This window comes from Mastomys coucha, unplaced genomic scaffold, assembly GCF_008632895.1.
Source record: "Mastomys coucha isolate ucsf_1 unplaced genomic scaffold, UCSF_Mcou_1 pScaffold13, whole genome shotgun sequence".
NCBI classification, from domain to species: Eukaryota; Metazoa; Chordata; class Mammalia; order Rodentia; family Muridae; genus Mastomys; species Mastomys coucha.
Genome location: NW_022196895.1, coordinates 28,999,424 through 29,026,490, shown reverse-complemented (window position 1 = coordinate 29,026,490; position 27,067 = coordinate 28,999,424). Strand labels below are relative to the sequence as shown.

Genomic DNA, 27,067 nt, shown 5'->3' with positions numbered 1-27,067 from the left:
TTATACTGCAGAAGAATCCGTTTGTGCTGCGTTTTTCCTGCCGGCGGGACATAGCGCGCAGCAACCACCATTCTAGAAAAGTGCCTTGTGCGGATGCTGGGATCCCAGGATGTAGAAGACATGGTTCTCACGTAACTGATTATTTTTTATAGAAATCAAGATATCATAGAGCTTCGCTTCAGAGGATTAACTTAGCTATTCATGATTAATTTTAGAACAACAACCTTTATTAATCCAGACTTTTCCTGAATTTAGTTAACTTTGTTTTCAACCATGACACCAATTCGAGGAAACAGGGCAACAAGTATTTCTGGAGGTTTTGGTATCAACAGTTTCTTGACATTTCAGCTAGCCTCAACAATATCATTTAAAATCCTGGGAGTATTGAGGTAGATGGGTACACTAGTCTTGATCATGTAATTGATAGCGATTCCCAAGCTAAGTGTACAGTTCTAAAATAGTTAACCTTTTCCTTGTTTATAGACTCTTTGTGACTTACTAAAAGAACAGTTTAAGTTGCAGAAAGTACAGAAAAACAAATTTAGAGTCAGAAACATAAAATTCAAGCATGAGTTCCCAACACACTAATATTTTCTTTAGCTCATAGTCCTGGAAAAAAAGAAAAGGCCCCACAAAGCCAGAGAAGTGAACGGGCTAGACAGAACTTTATGCAAGAGTAGCCCATACAACTTGGATTCTCCACAGGTAAAATCAACAGCAGTTCATTCTCTTGGCCAGGATGTGAGACTGATATCTTAAAGAAGACTGTAAGATATCACATGGAAAAAGGTTCCCTCTGAAAGACAGCTGGCTGCTGAATTCAAGACCATTTATGCTAGCAATTATGGAGAGATGGCTTAGCCTTTAAAGGTTAGGCTTGCAACCAAAAAATATATTTACTAACTCAAAATTTCCATATCTACCTAGCAAAGGAACTCCTTTTCATCCTGCTTTCTCCTAGAAGTTGCTGTTTTTATAAGAAAAAACACACTGGTATTGGTAAAAGAATTTTTGAACCACATAGGAATGTCTGTGTTCAGCAATGGTGGTTAGAAACACTCCTAGCAGGAAAATGAAACACACTAAATAAAATAAACCTAGCTAACTATTGCTGGCTATAAGAGGACATAGATCCAAGAGGAGAACCTTCTAGAACCTTCTATTGCCATTTTCCTGAACCAATATACTTTCTAACTGTACTCTAAATACTGATCCTAATATATACCAATCCTAACTATATACCGATAACTAGAGTTCTTACCCTCATCAAACAGGCTTCTTTTTGGAGCAGATGAAGACAATTACATAAATCCACAGATGGTCAAAATAGACAGAATAGGTGACCCCAGGAGATGTATATACAGAAGAGAGGTGACAGGATCGTAAGAACCAGAGGAACAGGATGCTTGCTATAAGGTAGAGTCTTCTAGAAGTGACAGGGAGGCTGTCATGGAGTGTCAACAATATGGTTGCCTAAAACAGGCTTGGATAATGATAACACCAGTCAATATGCCAATATGGTTGGGAAAAATCTCACAAGATCTCACCCATAGATGAAGAACTGAGAGATGGAGAAACAGTTTTTACCCAGAGATGAGCCTTCTGATAGGTTATCCAATCTCATGCAGTCAGCCTTTAAACCTATCTACATAGTGAAGGAAATGTGTGTGAGCCAATAACATGAGCAAGTACACATGAGAACACTCAATGAATTTAGTAGTGTGTGTGTGTGTGTGTGTGTGTGTGTGTGTAACAGCAACAAAGAAAAAGATGCCATGGATTTACGAGGGAGTCAGTGAGGCAGAGAGACAGGGAGTAATAACAAGGAAATCATGTAAATGGAATGTTCATGTATAAAATGCTAAAAACCTAAAAATAAATTAAAAGCATTTAAAATTCTTCTTGAAGACAGCAGAGATCAAAAAGGAAGTAAAGACTTCATTCAAGGAAGGAACCCATGTCTCTAACTACATATGTAGCAGAGGATGGCCTTATCTGACATCAATGAGAGGGGAGGCCCTTGGTCCTGTGGAGGCTTGATGCCCCAGCATAGGTAGAAGGGTGAGGTGGGAGTGGGTGGGTGGGTGGGTTGAGGAGCACCCTCAAAAAGGCAAAGGAGGAGGGGGGATAGGATGGGGAGTTTGTGGAGGGGAAACCGGGAAGGAGGATGACATTTGAAATGTAAATAAATATAAATAAATAACCAATAAAAAAAAGAGAGACTTCATTCAAAAGCCATTGTTTCTCTGCAGGAAACAGTACCAGCAGAACCAGTCTGCCCTAGGGTTTCTTTACTCTTCCTCTGGTGCTGAAGGAAACAGCTGACAGACTGAGAAGCTGCCCAGAGCTAAGGGACAGAATTCAGCATGTAAGGGGTGCCAAGGAGGGGATGTCCTGCTAAAATCGCCTGGTTGGACATGTAGACCTTAAAAGGAATGATGGATCTTTGGCAAAACCAGAAGGGCCTTCAGGGTCTGGCTTTTAATCAGCCCGGTGCCTCTTCACATTAAACTGTTTTGTTTTTATGTTAAAAGTTAAAGAAAAAAAAATCTGCTGTTTTTGAAGGATCAACACTCACAGCTTTCTGCTCTGCAATCTCTATGTGTAGTGTTTGACATTGGTAAGCAAAACCTTATTAAAAGTAAGCCAGGACAACAAAACTTACAAGGAATTCAGGTATTGGAGGCAAAAGACAAAATTGGGTGGAGAGAGTCAGGAAGGCACCTTTAAGGCTAATTAGCAGTCCGAGGATACTGCTGGATTGGTCGGAGATAAAATAAAGCCATTTCTGGAGAGAAAAAAAAAAAAGAAAAGAAAAGAAAAGAAAACTGATCTGGAAGCTCCAAGTTTGCTCAGTTAGAAAGTTTATTGAGAGGGATGCTAAGGTTTTAGCTGTTGTGATATCAGTGAGAGGAACTGAACTCTGGGGGCTTTCTTTTCCCCTAATATCAGAATTATGCAGACGTTTATATAAAATGTATGGATGTGACTTTTCTAAGACAGAGAAGGCGTCGATTTTATTTCAAAATCCTAAACCACTTATCATGTGTACTTTTTGTTTAAATTCAACAGGAGATGCTGCTTTATTTTTTCATAAGCATCACAGAACAGATCTTTTGTAATGAAATCGAAGCACCTCGACTCCAAGGCACTAAGGTGATCATCCCTCCCTCAGCTGCTCTCAGCTTGTTCATTGCTTACTATTCGAGAGCCACCACTAGACCAGGAATAAATTCTCCTCATTACAATTCAACAAATTAGAACTTGACCTAAATGCACAAAATAAGAAACAATATTGGGATTTTTTTTTAATCTCCCAAGGGAAAGAAAACAATAGACTGACTCATAACGCAAAATTTATTTCAACTTGATATAATTTAAGAATAACTGTGAGTTAAACAGTACAGGGGAGAGTCCTAGCCATGTCTACCATGCCGAGAATGTGAATGCTATTCAGGGGGGAAAAGTCTATCTTTTAAAGTCACTGAGAGCTTGTAGCGTGATGAGTACTTTATTTGCTCTCTGTCAATCTTTTATAAAACAGACATACTTCATTTCTACAAATTAAATGTATTAACTGCATTTCTGTTCTTATGTTCTTTTTTTTTCTAGAGCTACAATAAAATTCATCCCAAATTCTTTCATAGATGCTTGGTGAGAAGGGAAGAAGAGACTCTTGATTACAATTAATTCAACTGAAGAGAGGTGGTAGGGAAATCACTAAGCACCGCTGGTAAGTGGTGGCTTCCACGCGGGATACTTATCTGTAACGATTTATAATCAAAGAACGTAAGATTTCTATCTAAGAGAGCATAATTAGCAGACAAATATGCAAGGTCTCCTTAGAGAGCTTTCATGCCTCCAAAGCCAGTAGGATCTTACCATAAATATATTGCTGTACCTAGACAAAGACTATAATCATAAAAGTATTCATTTACAGCGGTGTTATTAAAGGAACCATCATAAATAAATACTGGTGATACTCCAGAGAAATCTTGCCTAAGCACGTGGGAACAGGATGACTTCAGAATATGTAGTCCATCCTTATAGTGAGTTTGGCATGCCTAATTTGTTAGCAGCACTGAACGGTGTCATTCCAAAACCCAGGGAAGTTAAGTACATTCCTCTCGCTTAAGCTTACCTTTGAGTGGTAGGGTCAGGGTTCAGAACTGAGAGCCTACCAACTAACAATTGCCACCAGAAGGTTACTCATGCATGCCCACATCCTCATGCAGTATTCTTAATGTAGTCAAAATGTCAACAACCTTAAGGTCTACTTGTCTGTCTTGGTTTATCTGGGCTGCTGCAAAGGGATTAGTGGTAGCCTTATAACATACATAATATACAGCAGACATTTATCTTTCATAATTCTAGATATGAAGAAGTGCATGACCAATACACCAGCAGGTTGTGTCTGAGGGATGGCTTTATCAGGGACAGAGGCCTTGCACGGGTGCCTCCACAAGGCCACTAGTTCTATCCACATAAGGCTCCCTGATAACCTATCTCCCTCACAGAGGAGCCGCCTCTATACAATCATCTTGGGAGTTAGGGCCTCGATATGTGAATCTGAGAGCAACACAGACATTCAAGACCACTGCAGGAGTCTGGAAGGAGTGACCTCTTTCAACAATCAGAGCCAATCTCCTTGGGATACCTTTCTCCTCAAGAGTCCATACATGTCACAGTTCCTCATTCATTCAGGAAAGATTCCTGGAGCTTTCTGACAAGATCCGGACACTCTGTCTTCTGATTTCCCCCAATCCAGTGAGCTCATCCCGTAGCCTTCACTTTCATTCTTTGTTGCCCCTGATGAACACAGCTGAGGATCCCCCACAGCCCGCCCATCCATAATTCTCTTGAGTAGGCAGGGAGGAGAGACAGCTATGGATGCTTAAAAATGGCTTGACTTAGAGTTCTTTCAGATTCGGCGGCATCCTCTTCTCTCACATTCTCAAACATCTTTGATGGATAAGCTATGTGCAAACACCTCAAAAGGCAACAGTGGGCAAAAGCAAGACAGGCTTTACTCTGCAACATGCAACTTTTTTTACATAGACTCCTATCCTGGGAATACGTTATAAATAATCATTTTGAAGAATACTAACTTTTATGAGTTTTTTGGATTGTGACAGTGAACACATCTTTAAGTATTTTCTCACAAAAATAATCTTATGAATACTATCATTTAGTTAGAATATGTGATTTTATAAAATTCTACTTTTTGAACATAAACGTTTGTGAAGATAAATTGACATAGTGCTTTTCTTTTTTAATTACTTATTTATCTTACCAATTTCTATCTACCTCTCCTCGACGTTCTTATCAAGATTTATTTTTAAAAAAACATATCAATTCACAAATTCCTTCTATTATGAAAAATGTGAGGTTTTTCCTTCCCATGATCCTTCTGGTGACACAGAGCAAACGTTTTGTTGCTTTGCCCTCTAGGTCCGACTCACCTGTCAAATAGCTCTCCTCCTGTGACCAGCTCAAGGACCAGACTGATTTCTGTGGGGGTTTCGAATATTTCCTTGAGTTTTATCTGAAGGAAAGATGTACAATAAGAAAGAACATCAACAATGGCTCATCTCCACCTTCCTTGAAACTGTCTAAAATTATGGACAAAGGCTAGTCTGCATTACCAATGGCTGGGTTAGAGCAGCGAAAGTCCCTCACTCCTGCATGAGGCACGCAGTTGCCCCTCCATTTCTCAGTTGCTGATTTTGTCAGACAGCTCAGTGTTTTTTTCAAAAGTCTTACTAATTTTTGACATTTTCATTTTGAAATAAACCTCTTATAAACACTTCTTAATGGAGGCTCGTAGCCATCCATTGGACTGAGCACAGGGTCCCCAGTGAAGGAGCTAGAGAAAGGACCCAAGGAGCTGAAGGGTTTGCAGCCCCATAGGAGGAACAACAATATGAACTAACCAGTAACCCCAGAGCTCCCAGGGACTTAACCTCCAACCAAAGAGTATACACGGTGGGACTCATGGCCCCAGCTGCATATGTAGTAGAGGATGGCCTAGTTGGTCATTAGTGGGAGGAGAGGCCCTTGGTCCTGTGAAGGCTCCATGCCCCAGTATAGGGGAATGCCAGGGCCAGGAAGCAGGAGAGGGTGGGTTGGTGAGTAGGGGAGGGGGGAGGGAATAGGGGTTTTTTTGTTTGGAGGGGAAACCAGGAAAGGGGATTACATTTGAAATGTAAATAAAGAAAATATCTAATAAAAGAAAATAGTAAAGAATCTTGTAAAATAGCAAAAAAACAACAAAAAACTCCCCCAAAAAACAAAACAAAACAAAACAAAAAAAACCCAACCCACTTCTTTTTTTTTTTTTTTTTTTTTTTGCTGTCCTGGAGCTCACTTTGTAGACCAGGCTGGCCTTGAACTCAGAAATCCACCTGCCTCTGCCTCCCAAGTGCTGGGGGATTAAAGGCATGCTCCACCACCGCCCTGCTCCCAACCCACTTCTTAAATTCTACTCAAATGTTCGACTCTCCCTCCCTTCCTCCCTCCCTTCCTCTCTCCCTCTCTCCTCCCTCCCTTCCTTCTTTCTTTCTTTTCCCTAGAATCAAATACAAGACTCAACTTTACAAAATCGTTGGAAAGCACCATGGTTGCTAGAGATGAGCACTGCTTTATCTTGGGAACACCTGGTTTGGGATTAGTGTGTGAGATAGTCCCCGGAGAGGCAGGGCGGGTAAAGTCTGTATTTATAGAGTCCCTTGCTTGTGAAGGGTTCTTGGTCAGAGTGGCAGGAGAGAACTGACTGACCACACCAGGGTTTCGTCGCATTCAGATAATCCACCCAAATGTAGACATCTCTCCAGACATCGGAGAAGCCAGAAGGCAGAACCGATCTACACGTGAGGAGGGCTGTCCCACAGTGGCTTCCTCAGAGGGAAGGCATAGAGGACGTGATGGCGGGAAGTATGACTCGCTTGAGAACAGCTTCCTCAAAGCGTTCCATACTTCTCTGCATACAGAACTCTGCTTTAGTGCTGGGAAGCAAGGTGCCTGGCCCCTCACTGTGGGTGACTACAGTCTAAGCCACTTGTGACAACCCTGCTCTCTGATCCACAAGCCTTGATGTAGCTGGGGAATATTTTTAGCTAGCTCCAGCCAGCAAAGTTACAAGAGAACTCGACTGCAGTCGTGTCTGAGAATCTTTTCTCATCTGACTCGGCTGACGAGGCCCTTCCAATTTCTTCCTTGAATATTAATTTGGGGAAATGTGCAGTTAGCACTATGGGTCAGTGAAGACAAGGTGCAGGGTGAGAGGTCAAGGTGCCAAGGATGGGTAAATGGAAGGCACAGGGATGTGTGGAGCCTGGAGCCTGGGTGGCAACCCAAGATTAATGAGTCAGTGCTACACTTCATCTTCCTATTTATTATAAGAAAAACATTTGCTGCTGTGGAGGTAGGTGTATCTTTAATGCATATATCAAGTTGTGTGCACTTTGCTTTGAGCATTGCAGGTCATCACTCCACATACAAACAGGGGTTTTTCTTTTTAAATTAAGTAGATGGTTTAATTTATAAAATCAAGATGCTGCTATGAAAACGATTTTGTTCTTTTTCACTTCGTTGATTCCAAAAAGCTTTTCACTCATTTTTCTCAGAGGCGTCCTGACAGCAGAGCTTCTGGAAACTGGTTAATTCTCCCATTCACGTACATTATTTATTTGCATCTCTGCATTATTTCTGAGGCGGACACTCTCCCAAAGGCTGAAGTGACTTTGGAAAGCAATCTTTTGCTTCAAAGGCCTTTTCGGCAATGGCATATTAAAGAGATAGGCAAACAAAAGCGGGAGAAAGCCAGTGTTTCGTTAGAACAAAACATATTTCTCCATCTTTCTCCCCCTTTTATGCATGAACAGAGGCATGGTATGTACTGCTAGTCCACCTATTCTGAAGCTGATTGGATGTGGTGAGGTAAGGTCATGAGCTAGGCCATGCTGCCTCACAGAGAGGAAAGGACCCCCCTGTTTCCCATCAACACTGACTGTGGAGGACAACAAGCAATTCCTGCAGCTTTGGAAATGATTTGAAACGGTAAGCTAACGGCCACTTACGATGTTCGGGTGTGAGAGGCGCAGGAGAACTCCTATTTCGGTCCTCACGATCTTCTTGTCCACCTAGAAAGTAAAATGAGACAAACAGAAAGGGGCTCGAGCTTAGAAAAATGTGACTGTGCCAGACATGAGAAACAGCGTTCGCCAGCTGGGTAAATAAAGTAACTGGAAGGGTGTGCTGTCTGTCTGTCTCTGTAAAGGCAGATAGCCACACACACACACACAAACACACACGGTTTTACTATGTAGCCCAGGGTGTGTGGAACTCTTGATGCTCCAGCATCAGCCTCCCTGGGGCTGGGACTAAAGGTGTTTGGCCAAAACCGCCCATACCCACTGAGCTATCTCGAAAGCTTTGATATGCTTCCTTCGCACTTAAAACAGGGCGACTCACTGACAGCTCAAGTAGCTCAACACAGGTGCCTTGTGGAACGTCACAGCTATGAAGCCATTACCTACTCTGCAATTTTTTACAAGCTACATGTAAACTGACTTTTCTTACCTGTGGACAAGATATCACTGATATGTACAAGCATTGTTTTAAGAGCAATAGCTAAGCCACTTCACACCTGCCGTGGGCTCTTTTCTGGTCTTCTTCCTCCTCTTCTCAGATGGACGCCCTACCACTCTTATTCAAAGACAAAGTAGATCCAGTAGCTATTGAAGCCCACAATTTATAAGATGTTTACATGGCATCTACTCCCTTTCCTATCAAAAATCATCATAACTACCATTACCACTAGCACACAAATTCAACCCAACCTGTCCCTCACTTGTTGAGGTCTCCCCCAACCTCATAGAACTGTCAGTCACTTCACCCAACTTCTTCCATAGATGTGCCACGCAGTTCAGCCCAACCCACATATACTGTCCTGTGGAAGGGCGATAGCACCACGGCTTTCTGCCAGAACCAAGTCATCCCACAGTGTCCTCCCCAGAGACTGTGCTTAAATAATCAAGAAAATATATTCCCCTTATATTTGCAATTATGAGAGCAAAAATGAGCAGACCTCGCTGTCACCAATGCCCAATTTTTATACTGCCTGTCAACCTAGGGAAAATTACTGAGATACACAAAGAACTGCCGACATTACCTTGTTTCTGTATTACTGTATATGAATTCATCTATTCTTTGAACCTTGTAATTACATAGCCACTACATAGATTACCATAGTAATCTAGAACTAGATTCTGTTAGTGGCAATTAAGAGACCCTTGCAGTCTCTAGGGTCTAGACCCTTGTCATCACATGACATTTTGGAGACAAAGTCCATTGAATTTCTCATCTGCAAAATAAGCAATGCTCCCCATCTGTATGCTCAGGATTGACTCCTAGCCACAACAACGAGAGATGGGACTCTCTGAATGTCATAGATAAAAAGAAAACTTAAAGTGTAGTCTGCAGCGCACATTTGAAACCCAGCTCAGGGGGGAGCAGAGAAAATGGATGTTTGCAGCCCTAGACCTGCCAGCCTGGCCTCTTTGGTAGGTTTCAGGACAGTGAAAAAATCTTTTTAAAAAGACGGGTGGCACCTGAGGCAGGACACTCTAAATTGCTCCTTGCCTCTATATATTCATACACATGCACACAAGCATGGGCACACACATGTACAACCCCCAACACACATACAAATAATCATTGTACCATGGATCTTGTTCTCATGCCACTATTTCTGTCACCTGAGCTGTCTCAAAATCCAGGAGAGTACACATCTTTACATGTGGGTGTGATGAGACTTATGCTCCATTCACAGCCAAACCGTGAACAAACTCAAGAGACTACTTTCAATAAAGAATGGCCTCTACCCTCTAAGTTATTATCAGAAGAAGAAAAGGTGGGCTTGAGGAGAAATACAATTCCATGCCAATGTGGTTAACACATTATGATTCGATACAAAAAGCAATGTCATTTTGATATTTTTTTTCTTCAATGAAAATAGTGAGAATGATAAGTTCGTTGAAGATAGAGAATATTCAGAGAAATTTTTACAAATGTTGAATGCTAATTTCCTTGTTACAATATATAATAGGCACATAACATATCTATAGCTTTTCCTAAAAATATATCTAGCTTTAGGAAACAATCTATAGTTTAGTTCCTAAACATATCTATAGTTTTTCCTAAAAGTAATTTAGTCATACTCTATAGTTCTTGATTAAAGAAATCTGTCACTATGTATAAACATTTAATTTTTATGATGAGGTAAAATTTTTAAGAAAATGCTAAAGAAACCTTATCCATAACCAAAGACTATCATGCTAAGTGAAATAAGCCAACTTAACAAGAAAAACATTATACTATCTTGTACCTCCAGATTACACACACACACACACACACACACACACACACACACACACACGCACGCACACACATACACGCACGTACATGTATATGCATGGGCACACAATATCAAAACACAAGGGGAAATATATTTGAAACAAAGAAAGAGATCAAGATGGAAGGGGGCAATGAAAGAAAAGATGAAAATAAGTAAAAATGAATATATATATATAATGAAACCTATTGTTTTCACACTAATAAAATACTAAAAACATCCCTATTTGAATAAAAATTTCAACATCATAGATACTAAAATACCAATAATTGTGTACTTAAGGAAAAGCTTCATAGCCACAAAAATTGTGGCCATTTATGAGATCATTTTGTAAAGAGTGTTTGATAAATCCATGGCCAAGAATATTAAACTATTATTCTAGTTACTTTTGTGTTTCTGTGATGAAATATTCTAATTAAAAGCAAGTTGGGGGGAACAGGGTTTACTTGCATTACATTTCCAGGTGACAGTCACTAAAGGAAGTCGGGGTAGGAACTAAAGGAAAAAATGAGGAAGAAACCATGAAGGAACACTGTTTACTGACTCACTCACTCAGCTAGCTCACTTCTAAGGTCGAGATTCACCTGTCTAGGAATTGTGCTGACCACAGTGGGTGGGGCCTCTCCACATCAATCATCAGTCAAGATAATCTTTCAAAGACTCATTGAGGCAGTGCTTCAGCTGAGGTTTACTCTTCCTAGGTGACTTGAATACGTGTCAAGTTGACAACAAAATCTAAGCAGAACAACTGTTAACACTATAAAACAACAACCAAAAATGTATTCTACTTGTGTTTGATGGATAGAAGCTTTCAGTTCAGAATACTTATTAATGTATGTATGAATATCCTACATAGAATGAATTATCAGCTATAAATTCTGTCTAGAGAGAGGTAGGGAAGATATGATCTATCTGTCGTCATAACTGACAGCTAATACAGGCAATGATAAAACGGAAGGACAGATCTACTGTGAGCGGAGAAAAACAAGCTGGTAAGAAACCCACACAAGTGACTACACATCACACAGATGGGCTCTAGGGCGTTCCCTGTGAAAGAATAAGAAAAGACACATCTTAATGCATCTTTCTAGTGTTCTGTGACTCAATACGCTTGGAAACTGATTCAATAGTCTCCCTCAGAGACTGAAGTATAGCTGACTTGCCTTTTCCATCTGCAAGTAATGAACACCTAGCTCAAGCTTACCTATGCTGTAGTTGAACATTTGGCACATAGAAAGTCAGAGATGATCTGTCCACAGATAGCCAAACACAGAGGCTCAGATACAAACATTCCCCTCTCTGTTTTTGTGGCTCCATTTTTCTCTTCTTTTCAAATTGTTGAAAATGTGGCTATAGAAGCCCCAAGTCTTTACTCTTCAGTATCACATTTCAACAGAAGGAAGAACCCTCTTCTCCATCTCTATGATAATCTCAATGAATGTGTTCACTGTTTTGTTAGTTTTCAATGTATGAATCTACATGTAAGAGACACGTGATGAGGGCAGAGCCACCCACGGTAAGGAGCCCTTCCCTTGGATCAGCTTTGAAAGAACTATAATGTCAGGTTGGGGCAGGACCTGAATCTCCTGAAAACAGGATGCTGTCAGACACTGAAGGCTGCTCTGATGGTTGTTTTATTTGTTGCCTTTCTTATTTGCTTGCCTAAAATCGTGAAGTGTTACTTCCTCTGCTTTTTTTTCCCATGTCACAGATTAAATAATAAATCACACTGTCAATAGAACAAAATGGCAACCAACAAATTGAGAAGAGATCTTTACCAATCCTATATCTGATAGAGGGCTAATATCCAATATATACAAAGAACTCAAGAAGTTAGACTCCAGAGAAACAAACAACCCTATTAAAAAATGGGGTACAGAGCTAAACAAAGAATTCTCAACTGACAAATACAGAATGGCTGAGAAGCACCTAAAGAAATGTTCAACATCCTTAGTCATCAGGGAAATGGAAATCAAAACAACACTGAGATTCTACCTCACACCAGTCAGAATGGCTAGGATAAAAAACTCAGGTGACAACAGATGCTGGAGAGGTTGTGGAGAAAGAGGAACACTCCTTTATTGCTGGTGGGATTGCAAGCTGGTACAACCACTCTGGAAATCAGTTTGGCAGTTCCTCCAGAAATTGGACATAGTACTACCGGAGGACCCAGCTATACCACTCCTGGCATATACCCAGAAGATGCTCCAAAATGTAATAACGACACATGCTCCACTATATTCATAGTAGCTTTATTTATAATAGCCAGAAACTGGAAACAACCCAGATATCCCTCAACTGAGGAATGGATGCAGAAAATGTGGTACATCTACACAATGGAGTACTACTCAGCTATTAAGAACAACGAATTTATGAAATTCTTGGGGAAATGGATGGATCTGGAGAATATCATCCTGAGGGAGGTAACCCAATCACAAAAGAACACAGATGGTATGCATTCTCTGATAAGTGTATATTAGCCCAGAAGATCGGAATATACAAAGTACAATCCACAAACCACAAGAAACTCAAGAAAAAGGAAGACAAAAGTGTGGATACTTCATTCTTTCTTAAAAGGGGGAATAAAATACCCATGGAAGGAGTTATAGAGACTAACTATGGAGCAGAGACTGAAGGAAGGACAATCCAGAGACTGCTCCACCTGGGAATCCTTCCCATATTCCATCATCAAATCCAGACACTATTGTGGATGCCAGCAAGTGCTGGATGACAGGAGCCTGATATAGTTGTCTCCTGAGAGGATCTCCCAGTGCCCGACTAATACAGAACTAGAGGCTCACAACCATCCATTGGACTGAGTTCAGGGTTCCCAATGAAGGAGCTAGAGAAAGGACCCAAGGAGCTGAAGTGTTGCAGCCCCTTAGGACAAATAACAATATGAACTAACTAGTACCCTCAGAACTCCCAGGGACTAAACCACCAACCAAAGAGTACACATGGTGAGACTAATGGCTCCAGCAGCATATGTATAGCAGAGGATGGCCAAGTCGGTCATCAATGGGAGCAGAGGCCCTTGGTCTTGTGAAGGTTCTATGCAGGGGAATGTCAGGGCCAGTAAGCAGGAGAGGGTGGGGTGGTGAGCAGGGGTGGGGGAGGGAACAGGGGTTTGTTTTTGTTTTTGTTTTTGTTATTTTACTTTATTTTATTTCTTTTTTTTGGAGGGGAACCTGGGAAAGGAGATATTGTATGACATGTAAATAAAGAAAACATCTAATAAAAAATGAAAAAAATCACAAATTCTTATTAATTTATAACAATATTAGCAATCAATAGGTTTAATACTCAAATTATGGTTGTTTAACAAAAATACACAGACTCTACAAGGTAGTAATTTAAGCTGCTTTTCCATGAAACTCTTGTAAATCTGTCAAAGACCAGCCTCAGCTTGGATTTGGGTTCTGAGGAAGGAGTGTCAGAGCAATGAGAGAAACAACTCATGGTTTTATGGTTACAAGCTGATGGCCTATGTTCTGCTCACGACAGCTTTCCAGACAGCATTCTCTCGACACAGTTCTCTCTTGCGATTCCAAAAATTCTCTGGATAGCTCATCTCTTGATGATCAAAAGATTAAAATAAATTGATATTCATTTTACATATCAATTCAGTCATTACCCCCGGCACCCTTTCGATTATCCTATTACCCAATCAGCATCTCATGACCCCAGCCACTTCATTCTTAGAAAGAGAAAGCAAGCTTTTTTTTTTTAACCTTGCAAATTAATTCAGAGATCTGCCTGCCTTGTAAACATGGGACAATGAGCTAGCTGGGTGGGATCCCATACTATTTAAGGGCTGGAACCCAAACTAGCTCCAATCCAGGTTGACCCTGAACTCAGGAATCTACTTACCTTTGTATCTTCCTGACAAGCTGGCTCATAGTGCAGCTACCTCAGTTCTTTTAAGTTTGTAAAGCCCTTCATAGAATTCATGTTACATCCTTATATTTTTGCACAGTTGAGAAATTATATATTTTTGAACTCATGCTTTCAGAGTTCTTTCCCACAGCCTTAATAGCTGTCCTGAAGGTCTCAGTGTTTACCATTTTGCTGAGACATAGACACACCCTCGCCTTCTGGACTCCTGCTGTTTCTAATTATTGTGGAGTCATTAACCTTGGCATTAACATTTCCCAACAACTTTGGCAGGGAGAACATTTTCCAAAGGAGGAACATGAAGTAAAATCTATAGCATTTTATACAAACAAGCCCTAGGCCATGCCCACAGCAACCATCAACACTCGTGGAGACCCATGCCCTGCTGGCTCTGTTCCAGGGCTAGGAACCATGTCACACTGTTCCTTGCAAAGCTAATCAGGGCTGGACATGGATCCATACTGAAAAGTGATGTGTGCCAACTGTGTTCTTGATGAATAAGTCTGACAAACTCACTTATACCTGGAACTCTGTGTTCTTACTCTTCACCTGTAGTGTATCATTTTGTCCAGTATTTTGATATTCCTAGTGACATATGTTGAGGGAAAGAAAGCAATGTAAGGAAATGAGGACTAGCAAACACAAATGGTAAGAGTGGAAGTTTGGGTAAAAAAAGTGCCTAAAATACTGTGTTAGGAAGGAAGAAAAGCCATAGCTTCCATCATATTCTCAAAACTTCATATATATCTCCATATGACTGAGAGTCAAAGGTCTCTAAGTTTATTCTTCATTATATGTGTAATGAGTTGCTATCATCTAGATTTTATATGCTCAGCTTCGTATTATACAATGTGAGACCTACAAAAGAACAAACAAAATAAGGTCTTATCAGAGAAAGCTTACAACTTAATTTGGGGAGAAGATGTATCTATATAATGCCTTCAGAAGATAGGAAAGGGCGTATTTTGTCTTAAAAGACCCATTGGAGGCTCATGAGATGGCTGACTTTCTGTGAAGAGCTTTTGCAGAGAACCCAGGTTCAGTTCCCAGCACCTACATGATGGCTCACAAGTGTGTGTAACTCCAGATGCAGATAATCTAATGCCACCTGAGACCACCATGGGCTCCAAACATATATGTCATAAATACACCTAAATCAAATTAAAACTCAAACCTCTATTCTTCAGTGGAAGATAACTCTCTGGGTTGAAATAGTATTATTAAATATGGGTATGTTGTAAAAGTTTTTTTTTAACCTTACTTGACATTTTACAAAAATCATCCCCTTGTTAACAATAAGTGCAGAACATGTTGTTAAATGCATAGATGGTACATGGAGATAGTATGGGGTGGGATGCAGATGATGGCCAGTGAGTGATTTCAACCAGTGAGATCATTGGAATATAGACAAGAGGCTCCAGGAGGAAAGTAAAACTTCTTTAATTTAGGGGAAAATTATAAATTTCATAAAAAACTTCCAGTGTGCAAGAGCTACTCCACTTATATATAAAACCTCTATAAGAACACTGGACAGTGATAGATTTCTTCCATAGAGGCTCATTGAAAAACTACACAGCCTTTTGCAGAGCACTGGCACTGTGACCTTAACAATGGCGAAGGCACTGGAGCTGGCTGACTGAAACCGTGCACATAAAAGCTTCACGTACAGTGGTGGCAATGGAAGTTGGCATAGTCACTCTCACTTAGATGGTGCTCCATGTTTGAAACAACTTCCAGAGAGCCACAGGTACAGAAGTACACCGTGATAAAGGATTTCCTTTAATTTTAAGTGAGAGTAGAGTAAGCCTTCCTTCCCAATTGGGTTCTGCAGGCAATGTTGAAGAAAACCCTGATGGATTATTATTAGTTTTAAATAGGGTCTTACAGATAATAAAAGAGTCACTACAGTGAGGCAAATTCACACTATCTTTTCACAGTGAGTCAATCTTTGTAACATGATCACCTAAATCTAGGTATTTATGCTGAATCCCATGTACAGTACAATTTTATTAGCCTAGTTGTAACTTAGATATACAGACTTGTACATTCTAGTTTATCTGCTAACTTTATAATAAAGCATATGATTTTATCACCCAAGGTCAGCAATAACTTCCTTACTAATGCAAAATAAATATATTTATCATTATTTATACAATTCTTTTAAAAATTATAGGACCTAAGTCTCCTATGTTAGTACTTATTTCATTCATTATACATTTAGGACTTATGTGATAGATGATCCTCCCTAATATTCTCCTGCATTTCTGATCAATGTAAAATAAGAGCAGATAATATAATCCCTTAACTTTTTTATATTTTCATATTCACTAAGAAATTTTCTTCTAATACAAACACATATTTTAAACAAATGCTTAACCATCTTAATCTAGTATGGATTCCACATTATGATGCCTTTTTAAAATTATGTGTTAGATTATATTTATTCAGGAATATTAAAAACAGATAACATTACAGAAAAACCCTTTAGGTTGGTAATTTGTTTTTGAGTTCAAAATTAGTTTCTCTATGAAATCCATTTTGCAAACGGTATGCACTTTTTACAATATTTTCTGCGTCACTGTGCCAATTCAAAAGTGTTGTCTCAGGATCACAGAAGCGCTTTCCTGTGGGTAATTGAAGTTTTCCCTTTTCTACTGTCATAGTCTAAGTAATGTCAAATTTAATTCCTATGGTTAGTAAACCAAATGAAATCACAGTAAATTGTAAAATGTGTGTGTAGAGTACATGAAGTTGCCAAAGAGTATCCCAGCAGTATCCTGTCCCTGGCCGGGATGCGCAAAAAGGATATGAAGAGGTGCCTATTTGGTCAAGCAATGCATCCTGAAGTCAAAATTTTACTTTTATGTTTGTTTATGTGTTTCTATACATGTCTGTGTGAGTATATGCCATGAGTATGCAGGTAACCATGGTGACCAGGAAAGGGCATCTGACCCCTGGAGCTGAACACACAGCAAACAGCTGTTGCTGCCCCAGCTGCTGCTGCCCAACATGGGTGCTAGGAATTCAACTGAGGTCCTCTGGAAGAGCAGCAAGCACTCTTAACTGCTGAGAAGTTTCCAACTCCATGAATTTTAATACTAGAAAGGCAGACAGTGATGGAGTCACATGCTTTCCAAAATATGGTGTTTTATTGATGATCAAAAAGAACTTTGCCTACCACTTACATTCTCCATGTTTGCTGTGACTGCCAACATAAACTAGATAATCCCTAGATGGCTTGAGCATCTGGGAATTTTCTGTAGAGCTCTGCCTCAGCTCTTCTCCTTAAATTACCCAAAGTACTCAAAGAAATATCTTTATTCATTCTTGTAACTGTTGAAATAGTCAATATAACTAGATTTTGTTATACTTTCAATATAAAATATGACTTTTGAATATTTATGCATAAGAAAAATAAAATTAATAGCACACTTAATAAACAAAATGTAGACAGTACCAAAACTTCATGAAACTCAATATTTCTCAACATCAAAAGAAACTCTAAGTTTGTGTCTGCTCTCAGGGTGGAAGGTTGAGTGAAGTGTAGAGAGAGCGTAATTCTTCAGGAACATTAAAGTCCTCACAGTTGAATGAGGCTCACTAAGAACGGACTCTTCATAAGATTAAGTGTGAAATGTACTCCAGAGCTTTTGTCAAGATGCTTACAAGATGAAGTGTTTAAGGACTCAAGACGAAGGAAGGACTTGAAGAAAAAGATAAAACTGCTTCTATGTTGTGGAAGTGACAAGGCGGAGCAGTGGGAGAGAAAAGGAGACCTGTGGGTGCAACTCTCGGCTAGACTTGACTCACCTGACCATGTCACAACAACCTGGATCTAGATCCTCTATCAGAGTGACCTCTGGGTGACCTTCATCAAAAGAGACAGGTGCCCTTTGTCTGCAATGTCTCTATTAAGTGCAGCAGCATTTCCACACAAAACTAGGACTAGGGTTGGCGAGACAGCTCAGTGCTGCACGATTGTGGGGCTCTAACTCAGATCTCTAGAAGCCTCATAAAACATCAAGAATGGTGACACTCACCTGGCTCTTACTACTGAGGAGGTGAAGGCGGGTGAATCCCTGGAACTCACTGACCAACCATTTCAGCCAAATCTATTACCCAACCAGTCTCTGAGAGACTCAGTCTCAGAAATTAAGGGTGTGGAGCAACTGAGAAGAAATGCTCAATGTTGACTTCATGTGAATGCACACACACACACATACCTATGTGCACACACTCACCTGCACTAACAGACCCACAACATTAGGTTTAATTATCCTTACAGAAAATGAGACTATGTATGCTTTCTCTGTATTCTCTGCCATCTTTGGCTCATTTTTGGTTTGAATAATTTTCAGAGAATGATGCAAAGCATGGAATTGTGCTTCTCAGAGGCATTGTCAAAACACGGAAAATATAACTTTCTAATTAATACATAACAAATGTCCTTAAGTTTTCAGAATGACTCCCTTCTACACAGGTTCTGCTTAATTTCCTGAGACTTGACAGGCGTCTGCTGACCCCCTGTACACTTGAAAAGAGACTTGACAAGTGGAATTTTGTTAAATTCAAGAGCAATCCTAGTCTACAAGGATTTGAAAGGTAAGGACTGCTGTTTAAACATGTGTGGTACACATACAATCAAATGGAGGATTTCTTACATAAAGCCAATATCCCTGATACTTGTAGAATTCTGATTAAGGATGGTTGTTTTGATTCCTCGATCTTCTTGTCTAAACATAAACCTGGACTTGTGACTGTCTTGCTTTTGGCATAGACCTTAGAAGTGACCTGTACAGGTTTAAGGTGGAAATCCACCACAGGTCCTGGTCCTTGGTGCTTAAGGCTGTGGTCCCATCATTACCAGCATGCAACCTTTAACTTTCCTTTGTAGTCACTTCATGGTTCTCTGCCCCACATTCCTGTTCTGAAGGCTTTTAGCACATGCATGTCTGCTTCAGCAATTGCCATGGCTGTTCTTAATAACTTAGGCAACAATACAATGATGCATTCAACAGTTGGAACTGCTTACTCAATCATTTCTCATTTCTTCTGCTGATCCTGCTTAGCAATGTGCTCTCATCATTACACCTCAAGCTATTACCATCCACTGGACACTACAAACACCTTGCTATCCAGCAGTGCACACTGATTTCCACCTTTACCTTCCCTCTGACTGAACTTGGAGTCCGTGATCTGTTAGTTCCTGCATTGTTCTTCACATGCTCTCTCAACCCTTCTGCATTCTCTCATCATTCACTTGTAATTTCCAGACACAATTCCTATGCTTCACTTTTATTCTATTTCCGTATCTGAAATAAATCCATTGGGGGTAAATGATCAACTCTGCCAACTTTCAGTTTTAAATTTATGACACCAAGTTTAAGGGCCTTCGTGCTTTCATCCTATGTAGAAAAGCTTATACCCTCTCTCCTCCAACTTCTCATATACCTGACTGCCTTCATTCTCCTCTCCAATTACTGAGAATGCATAAAAATCCAAGGAGAATTATTTTACCATTACCATTATCATCATCATCATCATCATCATCAACAACAACAACAACAACAAAACGTGTTTATCTCTTACTTAAGCAAAAACTTTTTTATTTTATTTTGGTTTCTCGAGACAGGGTTTCTCTGTGTAGCCCTGGCTGTCCTGGAACTCACTCTGTAGACCAGGCTGGCCTCGAACTCAGAAATCCACCTGCCTCTGCCCCAAGTGCTGGAATTAAAAGCGTGCACCACCATTGCCCAGCTAGCAAATACTCTTTTAGCACCTGTCACATACAGACAATATTCTGGTCATGACGGTGTATCGGTGAATAACACAGACTCTGGGGTATAAAAAAAAGTCTCTGTCCTAGTAGAAGCAGAACATGAATAGATAAATGATAGGCCTCTTGCTGCTATGTTCTATATTGCGAGGAGTCAAAGTGAAGAAGATGGTAAAAGAGTTGCTGATAAGGTATCATTGACCTGGGCATGTGAGAGAAACAGTGGAGCAGCAGGCCCAGAGAAGTAAAATAAAACTGCCCTTTATACAGATGCAAAAGACAGGAGAGAAACAGCTTCGGAAATATACTAATGAAGCCATGGCCCTCCAGACTGAATCCACCCTCCACTCCTTTTCTTCTACCCCAGCTTACTGATATGCTTTGAAGAAACCAAAAAGATTTCCTCCTGGGCCCTTCCAAATTGAACTTCATACTAATTGCCCTCAACCATTTGTCTCCCAAATTGTTTGGTGTGAGTTTGGGGTCAACAGGAAGGAGGTGGTGGCTTGGAGGTGGTGTGGTGACATGCAGTGGACATGGTGGGGAAGGACGGGTGTCAGGCATCTAACCTGTCAGGGAATTCAATATCTGGTTGACACTTTTGGTGTACAGCCAACTTGGCTGTGAGTGGAAGAAGACAGACTCTAAGCCAGCTTTTCACTTCCTGACCTTCTCACTTGGCACTGGAGATTCTGAAAGTCAGAATTTTCTAACTGTTCTATTACCAGTCACCTCCTCTTCCTTTCAGACCCTAAAACTTTAGAAGAGGTGGGTAAAGGAGAAAAGCAGAGCAGAGCTTTTGTATAGAGAACTGGAATTGAGTTTGGACAACACAGTAACAGCTCTGGAAGCTTAACCTAGAAAAATAAAAGCATCTACATTTTGGAAAACAAAGCATTTGGAAGAGGTGGCTTAGGAGTGAGGCAGCTCCTCCAGAGCAAGTCCCCCGTAGGCTTCCCTTCTTAAGTCCTCAGTACAAACATTCTGGCTCACAGGCACCAGGAATCTGCTTCAAAGGGGAGAGTCCTTTTACTGACAGTGAAGGACACAGGCATAACAGTCCTGAGGGAGATGGTAAGCTGAACGAAGTTTATACACATGATTTGGGATGATCCCAGAGACCCACAGAACCAGAGTTGGTTCAGCAGAGGAGGGGATGCGAGACATGCGAAGGAGAAGGGCCTCCAAGGATTTGTACATTTCCGTCTCCTCCCTTTATCTCTGTTCTCTCCCCAGAATTAAGACTGCTCAGGGGCAATCCTGATCTAGTTTCTCTCATCTTTACCAAGCACACCCTACCCAGGTCCTGTTTGGGAAGCAGGTGCGCGCTCTCCTCCACGGAAGAACTCTCCTGTCTACGCCCCTGTTCCTTCTTACCTAGGCTCAAGGCCCTAACATTTCTCACTCTATCTCCATTCATGTCTGACTTTTCTGTGCTTTGAAGGCTGCAGCATTTGATGTCTACAATAATGTCCTGCTTTGACTCTTAGCCTCTACAGAGCCTCCTTCTGCATAAAGCAGACAGAATGATGTTGTAAAATGTGAATCAGGTCATGCCACTCCCTAGTTTAAGTGCCTTTGTTGGTGTCCCACTCTGTTTAGACTGCCACATATATCAGAGCTCACTCTCTGGGTCAATGTAGTTTCCTCCCTCCAGTGGATATTCAACTCCTGGACCACACTTGAGGGCCTTGTGCTGTCCTCTACTAGCTTTTTTCTTCCTTCAATTCACTTAAGAGCATCTTTTCTCACCACTTAGAATACTACTATCAATTAGAATTGATAATTGGGCAGCTGACGCAGGAGAGTCAAGAGCTCAAGGTCATCATGGGATGTATTGCAGAATAAAATATAACACAACAAGATATATAACCTCAGACATATGCCATGAATTACACCACCCAACTTATTTTTAAAAACTTACAAAAATATACATTATCATCTGATTATGACTCCAGTCTATTTCTTCTTTCAGTGGAGCATTAACTCTATGGCAACATCAGTGAATCTTTTTTTTTTTTTCCCAGCATATTGGTAAACCCAATTTTATTTGCCAATGCCTAATATACAACAAATTACTGAATAGATGATTAAGAAAAGGGAACTGGGGCTGGTGAGATGGCTCAGCGGGGAAGAGCACCAACTGCTCTCTGGAAGGTCCTGAGTTCAAATCCCAGCAACCACATGGTGGCTCACAACCACCCATAATGAGATCTGATGCCTTCTTCTGGTGTGTCTGAAGACGGTTACAGTGTAGTTACATATAATAAATCAATAAATCTTAAAAAAAAAAAGAAGAAGAAATGGGAACTGGTTGATAGATATAAAAGGGTGGTTTAGTCTTGGTTTAATATCAAGTCTTGGTTAAATGATATTAAGATTAATTAACTAGTTCTCATCCTACCATTTTAGGTCTTAAGATGTAGTGCACACATGCATCTGTGCATGTGTTTGGGTTTTTTTGTTGTTGTTGTTGGTTTCTTTTGTTTGTTTTTAACCAATAATGGAGTGGTGAATGACTGCCTCGTCCAAGGAAAAGCATCAAGATTCCCTAAAGACGCACACAGAAACCCATAGTTTGCAACTATATAGCACATGCTAATGCAAGACAGCTTCTCTAAGTTCTCCCCAGGTAAGTGAATAACAGTCTATGTAGTAAAATTTAGAGATTATCAGATGGATTCCCTGACTTTTAAGTCCACTGCAAGGAGTACTTAAGCTCTGCCTGTTTTTCTCCCCTATCATTTTACACAGAGGTTTTTCAGCTGTCAGAAAGGAGCCCCCTACAGTATTTCCTTCAAACACCACTCCTTGCTTTTACTTGAAATAGTTCGTGATTTGCATCCAGTGCAGCAGCAGAGGCGAATAGAAGAAGATGAAATGATATGATCCCCTGTGACATAGACCCTTGACAAGTACTAGCTCTTCACCTTCCCAAAGGAGATGCCAATACCAGCATGCTCAAGTGTTCTCCAAACAGAGAAAAGAGAGTTACTGCGGAGCCACCCAAGTCCTCCCTCAGGGTTTATACTATCAGAAGAGGAAGAAAACAAACCAGTGGAAGGTATCGAAAATATGAAAAATAGCTACAATTGTAACAGAAGTAGTTGTCGGTATGTTGTTTTATGTAATTTTAGATTAGAAAAATTGTCTTTTCCATATTTTCAAACCAGAAAAAAAGATTTGTTACTTTTTCACTAAGAATATAATGGCCCAATATCATCAATGCCTTATCCAGATGCCATGTCTGTTTTTTACCAATTGAACTAACATAAGCCTTGTGGTAATGACCACCTTTGGCTATACTTAAAATTTTCATTTCATTGTATCTGACAATTAGATGGCTTGGCTACTCTGAGCCCTGTCTCTGGTCACTTAATCTGTACAAGGATGACTTAAGTTTCTTAATGTACAAAGCGGACACATTGATCCCAGCCAGCATTATTGGTGTTATATGGATGAACAGTCTCTGTAGAAACTTCTTGGTCCAGGAAGCTCACTGAATGAATGCTGATGCCTTTGCTGAGATGACATTTACAAAATTAACATTTTCTCATGTTTTGTTTAACAATTTCAAACTCTGACAGGAGAAGCTACCATGGTGTACAAGAGAGCTTCATCAAATCCATAAGGGTTCAAGATAATGTCCCTACCAAGCAGTGACCGGGGGAAGCGACTCACATGTGTTTGCAATTAAATACATATTTTACTTGACCTTTTCAGAATCTGGGACCAAAATAGCAATCCTCACTTAAATTTTAAGGAATATTTAAGGCCATTTCTTATGTTTAATAATTACCATTAATCACTACAGTCACACTTCAGTTGTCTTTAAATCAGCCATGCCATATATATATATATATATATATATATATATATATATATATATGTATGTATGTATATGTATATATTTGGGTTCTAATAATTTCTTCTTAGTATCTTTAGTAATTTTACATAGTCAAGATCATACTTTGCAAAATGCCTTTAAAATTCTCAAAAAGATACAGAAACAGTGCGATTTTACCTTCCAGTTTATGTTTCTTTCAGTCAAAAAACAATGGCTCAGTTCCATGAATCTGAAATCATTTACAGTGAGGGAAAAATACCAGAGAAGCTTAGAGCTCCCAAGACAGCCCTTTGATCTGTGTCTGTGTGATTCTTAAAAGCAAGTCATCGGCTATCTATTAGAAAACCAAGCCATTAATTATATTTAAAAAGCTCATACCGTCATCATCTATTAAATAACTGAAATAAAAACTCTGGAGTCATTAGCATTTTAAGACTCTTCAATTAGATCTTGGCAGTGAATGATCTATTAATAGTTTATGTAAACATAAAACACCCCAATGCTCTTAACGGACTACCTTAGTTCCTTGCACAAACACTTCTTCCTCCCCCAAAGTAAGTATTTTGTCCAACATCCTAATGACTGCTCTTCAAAAATGCTTAAAACCATCATTTGAAAAATTAGACAGCATAATCCTTAATCACAATCTAAACCGTTGTCTTTATATCCACAGATAAGGGCAATCATCACCACCCATCAATGTAACTTCTCAACGTAACAGACGAAGACTAGTATAGAAACTTACAACCTAAAAGCAGAGTTGTGGCATCCAGTCCTAACAGATTCACATACATCTACAAACACTACCACACCTGAGGCTCAGAGAACACTGAGAAGAGGGGACAGGAAAACCAGAAGAGCCAAAAGATCACCGAGTTTGCTCTAAGGGTGTGTCTCCTAGTAATGTCAGAAGCTATATTCACAAGGTCTCACCAATGTGATTACCCAAATGTAAACTGAACCAGGATCATACCAACAGACACGCCAATGTGGATGGTGGAAAGCCCAAGGCCTCAGCCCTACACAAAAAGTACAGGCAACTGAGCATGCTGAGTGGGAGAAATAGTGTTCCCTAGGAAAGAGCACACCAAATGGTTAGCCCTAAAAACAAATACACACACACACACACATGCATACATACACACACACACATATGTGTGCGTGACATGATATAGACTAAATAGATTATATTTAGGAATATATTTGCATACATATATTGATTCAATAACAATTTATGAAAAAGTGGACATGAATTTGAAAGAGAGCAAGGAAATGTATGTGGAAGATTTAGGTAGAGGAAAAGGAAGACAAAAATATTATAATTATATTATGATCTTAAAAATTTTTAAGTGAGGAGTTAAAAAACATAAGGGCTACAAAGAGGAAGGGCTTTAAACGGGTCTTGCAGATGTTCACACAGCTCCCATTTCTAGATGTGGAAATCCAGGTCTGCCTTCCATGCTGAGAATACTTATACCTTAACATCTGTAAATGCCAGAGTTCCACTTTTCGGGAAGGCATGACATTTCAGAAATCAGGACTGAAAGAATGACCCGCGTGTGCAGTGTGGTTTTCCATTCAGGGTCCTGCATGTCCTCAAAGCATGTCCCCATAGCTCATTCTTCTGCCTTCTGTGTTAAAAGACTCATAATCTAAAAGCCATCCTCAGAGTCACTGTGTTTGTGAGTGTGCATTCTGTGCTAGTGCCCTGCCATCTCCTTCTCTTTGTACTTCCCAAGTCATCGAGATGGAAAGGGGTAGCAGCCAAGGGGCGTATGGTCCATGAGGTAGACCTCTGTGTACTGTGGGGCTTGCTTCCTCTCTGAATGTTTGCAGGGTGTTTATGGGTGCTTTCCCATCCCACTGGTGGAAAAATCATCATTTATCCGCAGCCATGGGCAGCTGCAAGTACTCCTATGTGGCTAGGTTCCTCTGCAGACAGCATCTGGCAAAGGTCCTGGCATGAGGACTCTACACCTTCCATGGAGAACAAGCCATGGGTGAAAAAGCTCTTGAATCCAGAGCCAAACACCAGTCTTCGGCAAGAGCAGCAGGCACTCTTAGCCAATGAGCTATTTCTCCAGCCCAAGAAATGATCTCAAAGAAGGGGGAAAAAAAGATATCTTTTGACTTTTTTTTTAAAAAGTATTTTCCCTTCCAGATAGATACTCAGTGGTATTAGGTTCAAGGATCATTCTTTATAGAAAATAAAGGGGATTTTTATTTGTGTGTACGTGCAGATATCAGTGTGGTGCTTAAATTCTGACTTGACTTTTATCAATATTTCCTTTTTAAAATAGGTCAAAATTTAAAAGACAAGAGTAGTCGTCTTAGATGAGCTTTGGTTTATCAATAAAAGATGTCAGTCGCAGGCTCTTGTGTGTGTCATTGCTTTCTATCTTCAAACAGATCATAACACTCAGTATAACTGGATGCCATTATTAAAAAAATTATTCTAGACTATTCTGATTTTAAAATCTTAAAGAAGAATCCTGGCACTAAGAGAGCTGAAGGGCCAGGACCCAAAACACGAATGTAGGTGACAGGTTACATGTCCCCAATTGTTCTTGTTTCACTTGTTAGTGAACATCTCTGTTCACTTCATGTTACCACAGAGGAACACCTAAGACAAGCTATTCCTTAACAAAAAGGTTTAATTGGCTCATGGTTCTTAAGGACTAGGGGTCCAAACAGAAAAGTGACAGCATCATGACAAGGATCTCCAGGTTGTATCGCACAGTTAGTGGGAAATTAGCAAAAGAATTGGTTGCAGAAGAGATGGTCCTGCTTTATAGCAGGCAGTTCTCAGAGAACTAACTCAGTGCTGTCACAAGTACGCTGATCACCTTCAAGGCTGGCACAGCAGCATGATGTAATCATCTCATGAAACCACATCTCTTCAATACCATGCCCTTAGGGGCTAGGCTTCCAGCGCATGAACCTCTGGAGAATTCACATCCAAACCACAGCCATGGATAATGCATGCTGAGATGCATTAAACCATGGCTTTAACCGAATTCAGGGCGGAAATATATTGCTTGTGTTCTCTACACAGATAACATTACTTGTCCTTGTTTTAAAGCATGATTTAGAAGCTATGATGGATTCTTCTAGAGCTGTACCAATAAGGACTTAG

General features: G+C 40.2%; 1 protein-coding gene across 8 annotated transcripts in view; it reads right to left on the bottom strand.

Moving 5' to 3' along the window:
* Positions 1-27,067, bottom strand: part of Camk4 (calcium/calmodulin dependent protein kinase IV) — a 245,925-nt gene that overhangs the window by 78,047 nt on the left and 140,811 nt on the right. For all 8 annotated transcript variants that reach the window (XM_031365261.1, XM_031365258.1, XM_031365260.1 and 5 more), the window contains 2 exons: positions 8,079-8,141; positions 5,463-5,545 (listed from right to left, as the gene is read on the bottom strand). In XM_031365261.1, coding sequence (XP_031221121.1) covers positions 5,463-5,545; positions 8,079-8,141 — 146 coding nt within the window. The remainder of the gene's footprint in view (positions 1-5,462; positions 5,546-8,078; positions 8,142-27,067) is intronic.